General features: G+C 42.1%; 1 protein-coding gene across 1 annotated transcript; it reads left to right on the plus strand.

The window, feature by feature from the left end:
- The first annotated feature begins 1,248 nt into the window (after positions 1-1,248).
- KCNV2 (potassium voltage-gated channel modifier subfamily V member 2) lies at positions 1,249-6,643 on the plus strand. Its single transcript, XM_008503531.1, has 2 exons — positions 1,249-2,676; positions 6,368-6,643. The coding sequence occupies exons 1-2, from the start codon at positions 1,249-1,251 to the stop codon at positions 6,641-6,643; spliced, it is 1,704 nt and encodes a 567-aa protein (XP_008501753.1).
- The last annotated feature ends 1,700 nt before the right edge of the window (positions 6,644-8,343 follow it).

An 8,343-nucleotide genomic window follows, 5' to 3' on the forward strand; every position in this document is an offset into this window, starting at 1 on the left:
GTGTGAAAGGGTAGGGAGCTGAGAGTGGAGACCAGGCTATAGGACTGCAGACAGGTGGTGTCCAGACCAGCAGGGCTGTGGCCAAACTTGTAGTTTTCTAGTGCCTTGTCCCTCCTTGCACCAGCCTGTTTAGAAGTGGAGTAGCAAGATGGTGTTAAGAAGCTATAACTCGGGGGCTAAAAGCATTCCAAAGGAGCCATGCCTTCATTCATGTATCTTCTGCTTTACAGAAGCTCATCTGAAGTGCTCCCGCTGACCCAGGAAAGTAACTTGGCTCTCGAGATGCTCCTTTTCACTGGAGAGGCTTGCTCCAACTTAACCAAAACTGAGGATGAAACCTACATCAATACCAAAGCATCTCTCCTGTCCTGATAGGTACTTAGTGCAGCTTTATGCTATTAAACACACACTGCAAGAAAAACAAGAGGAGCTTTATTCCCTTTCTCAGCAGCTCACAAAGAGTTTGAAGTAGTGTGCTAGAAACCCCTTCACACCTCTTCCCTTCGCTTCAATTTTTTCCAGAGAAACAAGAGACCTGTGCTCCCAGAGCACTGACAAAGCTTCAGGCGCAGGCTGTGACTTCCCTCAGCCACCAAGCGGATGGAAGTATCCTAATTAGGAATAAAAAGGTATGGCTTTTATCTGCTCACCTTCGGATTACATTTTAAGAGCTATTGTAGTGAATTCCTGCCCATTATCTGCATAGCAATTAGTCATTATTTTCAGTAAGGATAATTAAGACATGCTATATTCATGCAGATAAAAGAAATCCATGACATTTGCTTTCTCATCCCTTCTCTCTCACAAATTTACCCCTCATTCATTTTGATTTTGAGATTATTAGATATGTTTTTATTAGCAATAAAACTTCAGGGGTTTTTTCCCCTACTGATTTTTCATAGATTTATGGATCCATAGTCATTCACGTCACAGCCTGAGGGAGATGAGACTGGAACAGGATAATAGCCCTTAAATCCCCTTCTCTAAGCACTCAGATCTTCCCTGTCAGCAAGATTAAAACTGTCAACAGCATTCTTCGTGTGCCTATATCCCACACAGAGCTTTCACAACAACTGGAGTCGTGGCTGACGGGGAGAAAAATGCAGAACTGTTGCTGCTGTGCATGATACTACTAAGATAAAGAGAGAAGAAAACAGAATCTACAGCCCTTGCAGTGCTGGAAAGGACTGGTGCTAATTCCTTCATCTAGTATATGCAAAGAAGTGAGAAGAGCAAGGGAAATATAGCATGTTGCAGTTTAACACACAGCAACAGTTTCCTTTCCTAAAACATAAAGACAGAGAGAGGAAGGCACCAAATGTCTTCCTGCAGCCTGACAAGGGGAAGGATAATGAAGGCATGCACGTAGAAAAGAAGAGTGGCTCATCTGCTGCTGCTCCACAGAACTCCCAGCATCTACTGCTCCTGGGACCTGAAGGAAATTACAACTACTACGTGGATGATGATGATGACGAAGAGGAAGAGAAAGAAAACTGGGCAACAACAGATGCATTTGAGGACACAAACAAGCCACCTTCATCCATTCCTTTCTCCCCTACTCTTTCCTCTGGAGTCCCACCTTCCACTTCGTCTGTTCTGAAGATCAATGTTGGTGGCCAAAGCTACCGTCTTGCCTACCAGGCAGTTGCCATCTATCCCAAGACCCGCCTGGGCCGCTTGGCTACCTCCACCGACCGCCGCTGCCAGCTGGGCCTGTGTGATGACTATGCTGACCAGGTAGATGAATATTTCTTTGACCGGGACCCAGCTGTCTTCCAGCTGGTGTACAACTTCTACGCCTCAGGGGTCCTGCATGTGCGGGACGAGCTGTGTCCCCGTAACTTCCTGGAGGAGCTGAGCTACTGGGGCGTGCGGCTCAAGTACACCCCTCGCTGCTGCCGCATCTGCTTTGAGGAGCGCCGGGACGAGCTGACGGAGCAGCTGAAGGTCCAGCAGGAGCTGCGGTCCCAGGCAGAAGGTCAGGAGAACGAGCAGCTCTTCCACCACATGCGCTACTATGGTGCCCAGCGCTGGCGCCTCTGGAACCTCATGGAGAAGCCTTTCTCCTCTGTCACCGCCAAGCTGATGGCAGTGGCCTCCAGCTTCTTTGTGCTCATCTCTGTGGTAGCCCTGGCACTCAACACAGTGGAGGAGTTGCAGCACGTAGACCAGAAGAACGGGGAGACCCGGCCTATCCTGGAACACATTGAGACCGTGTGCATTGCATTCTTCACACTGGAGTACCTGCTGCGCTTGGTTTCTACCCCAGACCTACTCCGCTTTGTCACCAGCACTCTCAATGCAGTAGACCTCATTGCCATCCTACCCCTCTACCTGCAGATGGTGATCGAATGCTTCACTGGGGATGACCATTCTGGGGGCCAGGGCTCTCAGCACGAGCATGAGATTGAGACAGTGGGACGGGTGGGCAAGGTGGGACAAGTGCTTCGCATCATGCGACTCATGCGCATCTTCCGCATCCTCAAGCTGGCCCGCCACTCCACTGGGCTGCGTGCCTTTGGCTTTACTTTGCGCCAGTGCTACCAGCAGGTGGGCTGCCTTTTGCTCTTCATTGCCATGGGCATCTTCACCTTCTCTGCCATGGTCTACACAGTGGAGCATGATGTCTCCAGTACCAACTTCACCAGCATCCCCCATGCGTGGTGGTGGGCTGCCGTAAGTACACGCATCTCAACTTGATGGGTAGCCAGAGACCCTCCCCCCCTCTCCCTCCCCTTCCTTGCTAGACTCGTTTGAAAACAGTAGGCTCAGATCACTGAACATCTGCTCTGAATTATGAGCTTACAGGACATATGCACTCACTCACGCACACACACATGCACTCATTCCCCGCTGCTGTAAGCCTAAATCAAGGCTTAATCAGGCAGGCAGTGTTGAAATCCCAGTCCATCCAAATGCAGACAGTACTTGCACTTTTAAAGAAGAAGTGGGCAAAGAGACAGGAAATAAAAGCATTTCGCCATTTAATCCTCTTGTCAGTGTTGAAAAAACAAAACAAAACAAAACCAAAAAACTCCAGCCCTTCTCCCCTCCCCCCCCCAAAAAAATAAGCAAAGAAAAAGTTTATATCAAGTGAGCTGGCTGCAGGTGGACACAAGATTTTTGTTTTTCTTCTTTTTGCTGTTTTACTGTGATTAACTGCAAGACATAGTTTTTTAACTTATTTATAGTTTAGTCTGGCCATTAAAAATGCATTAAGACCAACAGTTGTCTAATACAAGAGATGATGTTATGTTCCTTAGAAGGCACGTCTACAGTGAATGTTTGCACTTACACAAAACATTGGTGATTATACCACACTGGACTTGCAAAGCACTAAATACAAAAAGAAGTAGAAAGGCTCAAGGGGTTGATAATGGGATAAAATGCCTTTTACATCTAGGTCAGTGGTTTGAATCCCACATCACTTAGTGGTGAGAGCTAGTTAATGTCACCTTGAATCTTTTTTTGCAACCTCTGCCAGAACAAGTGTGATTTTAGTCCCATCCCAACTACTTGGAGTGAGGGTAACTGGCTGAGTTTCAGCTCACAAACATCAGAAATTAAGACAGAATGACCTCATTTCTAAACACTGCCATTGGATTAGTGCTCTGAGGCATTTGGGCATGTCTCCTTGAGAGGTCTGAACTATCAGCAACCTGCACTATACTGTGTTATATGGAAGGGAGTTTTTGAGGCAGTGTTTTCCCGGCTGTTGCATTCAGGGGAATGAAGATAGAGCTAGGAGAGTTTGAAGTCCTCTACGTTGCTTATCTGCCTCCTGGCTCTGGCAGTGTCCTGCTAGAACTGTTCCAGTATCCCTATTTTGGAATTAACTTGGATGGTCATCATAGACAGTGGATGCACCAAGTTGTGTATGTGGTCCACAGGACAGTAATCCCAGCCCATTCTAAGGTCTCTTCTTCTGGCCAGCAGCCCTGGGAGCTCTTGGCCCACACTTCTGGTTCAATTACTGCTGATGAAATGTTGTGGTTTCCCATACCTACATTTGCAATGAGCTAGTGCATGACAGGAAAACTGTCCCTACAGACGTATGTAGTGGTTTATATACCTACATACATGTGGACATGTGCTGACTGTTATTTAAGCTGAGAAAGAAGAGAAAAATCAATGAATAAAGGAAGGAGTTCTGTAATGTAACTCTCACAGGTCATCGTTAAGTGGTTTATGGATATGTTATAAAAAAAAAATCTGTGCTTCATAAATTACAAGAATAAGGACATTCGTCCTATATTTTGTTTTCTGAAAATGAAGGATATATGTAAAATCTTTAGGGCTCATTTCTGCAAGCTGGTGATATCATAATATTTTAGATACTCCTAAGAAACCTATATGGCTATGACTGCATGAAAACAGAATACTTAGATGAGCAAGTGTCTTCAAAAGAGGAGCTGTAGTATGCACATTGCAGCTCTGAGGCATAAAATTCTTTAAGACTGAAACCTAAGATAGTCAGATCACTTGAATTTGATGAAAATCCAACAGCATTCATGGTCTCACATCCAGATACAGAGGAGAAGTATCCCTCCAAAACTGTCACTAGTCGTGTAGAAGACTATGCCACTGGAATAGGACCTTATCACAGGATAATGGTTTTGTCCTGGCTGGTAAAGATAAATATCTTGCCTTTATCTCAGTATTTATTTTTGGAAATATTCATCCTGTATTATAATTCAAATCCAGTGACTTAATTTCCATTAAAGCAAGTGACTAATCCTTTTTATTCCTCAGGAAGCACCAGGTGCATCCTACAAATGTGCTTACCCAGTGTTGTCCCATGTATCCTAATGCTTTCTTCATTTGAAATAACATTTCATTTAGCACTTTAGAGGATGGCAGACAGCACATCATGATCTTCCAAAGACTTATTTCAGTGCTAAAGTGACCAGAGCATTACAATGAAAGTCCCAGAGCCAGAGTTTTAGAATACTGTTTCACTGACACATACAGCTGAGATACTGTGGAGAAAAAAAAATTGCTGAAAAAGACCTTTTGCACAGAATAGGAAGTTCCAGATGGCAAAAGCCTGTATTTTTTACCTGCCTGAGGAAAATAAGTTATATTAACTAAATATAAAAATTATAAACAATCAAGATGTGCTCGATGAAAGTATATAAATTGGGAGTTATTTTATGCTGACTGGAAATGTGTCATTCATATATATAGCATCCCCATAAGCAAATAACCACTATTTTTTTGAAAGTAAATTTCACAAAGAAAATTTTAGAGTACTTCTTTTAGTACTGGGTCCATATAAAACACAGTTCCTTCATACAACCATAGGCTGAAAAGAGAAAATGATTCTGGCTGAGAAGAAAAAAAATCTGTGCAGTACAAAGACAATGTGATGACAAAATGTACAGATTGTATAAAGCAGGTATACAAAAAATACAAAATACAAAATACTATCCTTCCCATTAAAAAAAACCAAACCCAACAACAAAAACAAACAACACATTTTAAACACTAAAGCCTTTCTTCAGAGGAGAATTCAGCTAAAATTTTCCACCTGTGTATCTGTTGGTTAAGAGGAATATTCCTTACTGAAGGTATGCATGTCTTAATTCTCTGACATATAGATGAGCAGAAACATCAAAAAATTTATCACCATAAACATATATGTTGTGAGTATACACTGTGAGTAAAAATTTCCAGGCAGCAGAGAAAGATCTTTGTTTTTTTCCACAGCTCCTCATAGGTATGTAACTATTAAGAGGAATTTATCTAGGAATCTCAAGGTCCTGGGTCACTCCTTCCTGACTGGAAAAATTTAAAAAAATATATTTCATAGTTAGCTGAAAGCTAACCTACAGGGACAGGTTTTGAAGCTTTTCCAGTATTTTTCATTAATTCCAAACATATATAAAACAAACAACTGTAATACTCATAATACAACACATAGAATATTTCCCAAAATACTGGGTTTATAGGCACTCAATTTAGACACAGGGCATCTGTTCTGAGTGAGATCAGGAAGCAGCAGAGCTGCAGTTTTCATTGGATTTGCGTGGTCAGGGAGCCATCTCTATCCGCTCACCACAGCCGAGTAAACCTACCTTCTGAACAGGCTGATGTGGAAATTGAAAATTCCCTCCCCAGGACAAAGGGTTTTAAAATCCTCCTGAATAGTGTTAAACTGTACTGTTGTCTTTCTGCACTGGGAGACTTTATTTTAATTAGGGATTTTTGCGCAGCATGGACAGTACAGTAGAAAAGGCAGCAGATAGTATTTCAGATTATGCTGCAAAGTGCAAAACCACTAGTTTAAAAATTGTCCCTGGTCCCTAAACAAATCTGTTTGTCTGTTTCTTCTCAGCTCATAAGCTGAATGTTTGTTTGCCTGTAGGTCAGCATCTCTACAGTGGGATATGGGGATATGTGTCCAGAAACTCACCTTGGCCGCCTGTTTGCTTTCCTCTGCATTGCATTCGGAATAATCCTGAATGGCATGCCCATCTCCATTCTCTACAACAAATTCTCAGACTATTACAGCAAGCTGAAGGCTTACGAGTACACAGCTCTCAAGAAAGAACGGGGCAAGGTGGACTTCACACGGAGAGCCATGAAGAAAATATCTGAATGCTGTGGAGAACGTGCAGCCCGCCCTGCATCACAGCACTGATGCAGTTTTTGCTTGGGATATCAGGGGGGAGAACAGAGAAGACAAAGAAGAAAAAAGAAAAGCAGATCAGCCAGGTTAACTGAAGATGAACTCAAAAGGCCAAAAGTAACAGAAGTAGATGGTGACATCAGTTTTGAGAAGTGCTGTTTTCAAAACAAAAAAGGCTCAGATTACAGTGACAGATTTTTTTGTTTGTTTTTTTGTTTCGGTTAGGACATGAGCTGCACTCAAGTACTCATTAACTGCCTAGAATGACATCGTTCTTCAGATTACCCACACAGAAAGTCTAAATTAGACCCCAAATGAAGATGTAGCCCCTTGATACTGGTTAGATCCACATGGAAGACCCACCATAATCAAAACAAAAGAAAACAACTTGCTGTAACTAAGGGTCAGCCACCTCACTGCTTGCAGACAGTCTCAAAAATTAAACAGAGAACCCAATATATTGACTGTGTTGCTTAAAATTGGTTTTGCACCACCTATTAAAACCAGGAAAACAGCATTGAGTGCTAACGTGAATATTAGCAGCATATATAGCCCCTAGGTTTTCAGCTTCTGCTTCCAGTTCCGGACAGCTATGTTTCACTGTTCCAAATTTATTTTTCAAATGCATACCTGCAAATTATTTCCATCTTCATACCTAGGCGATCAACATACTGGTTTTAGTACTTCCCTCATCACCACCACCATAATCATCTTTCAGTATGCCAAGAAGTAGTAAAGAAGTCTGGAGTCTGAGTTGATAAATGTCATTGATTAACTTTAAAAACACTTCCAAATTAAAACCTTATTTAGATATAGGATTAAGTAATAAACTAAATTAATTTTACAACATTTAATGTATCTAATTATTGAATTGTTAAAATAATAATAGGACTTTCATAGAACATAAGTGTTAAAGCAGCACTTAAAAAAATATCACATGAAACATGTGATGGATCTTATCAGGACTTCCCCATAATCAATTTTAAATTTAATAATTTAAAATCAAGCTACCTTGTGGGTTACATACAGCTGTTAAGGACACAATTCTGGCACCTTATCTCATTCACACTAGTACCTTCCTGAGCCTTCTTGCACAGCTGAGTGCAATTTTTATTGCATTGGAAACTCACCCCAAAACCTACACACCAAATAACAACAGTTAAATGGATTCAGAGTTTCATGTATCAGCTCACATCATGTAGGAGTATCCTTGTTACATAAGAGCACCCGTACTGGTTTAGAAAGAGTTACCTGAATAATAGATCTGAAAGAATAGGGATTTTGTTGATACTCAGATACAGCCAGCATAAAAGAAAAAGGCAAAATAAGGAAGCAAAGGTAACAAAAGGAAGCAGTGGTGACAGTCACTGATAGGGCCTGTGGCTGTTACTCACCAGCAACCTTGCTGCAGAACAGCCTAATGTCAGAGATGCATTTTAAAATTCTTGAATTCTCACATTGTGTCTGTGCTGCCCTGCTGAATGCAAATAGCTGTATTCAAATCTCAGAGCCCCAGGGGAGACAATGTTGTGAAACTCACTCTTGGAACAGCTGAGGGTGAAAAAGTTCATTAATTTTGCCATGTCCGTGCAAATTTTTTCAAACAGAGGGATGCTTCTGCTTTCAGTGGTGAGAAGGTAATTAGTAACCAAGTTGGTCTCATTCTCTACCTCCAGACAAACGTATCATAAGCCCATCTGTCATTTTGTTCT

Source organism: Calypte anna, chromosome Z (genome assembly GCF_003957555.1).
Source record: "Calypte anna isolate BGI_N300 chromosome Z, bCalAnn1_v1.p, whole genome shotgun sequence".
In the NCBI taxonomy this organism is placed as follows: Eukaryota; Metazoa; Chordata; class Aves; order Apodiformes; family Trochilidae; genus Calypte; species Calypte anna.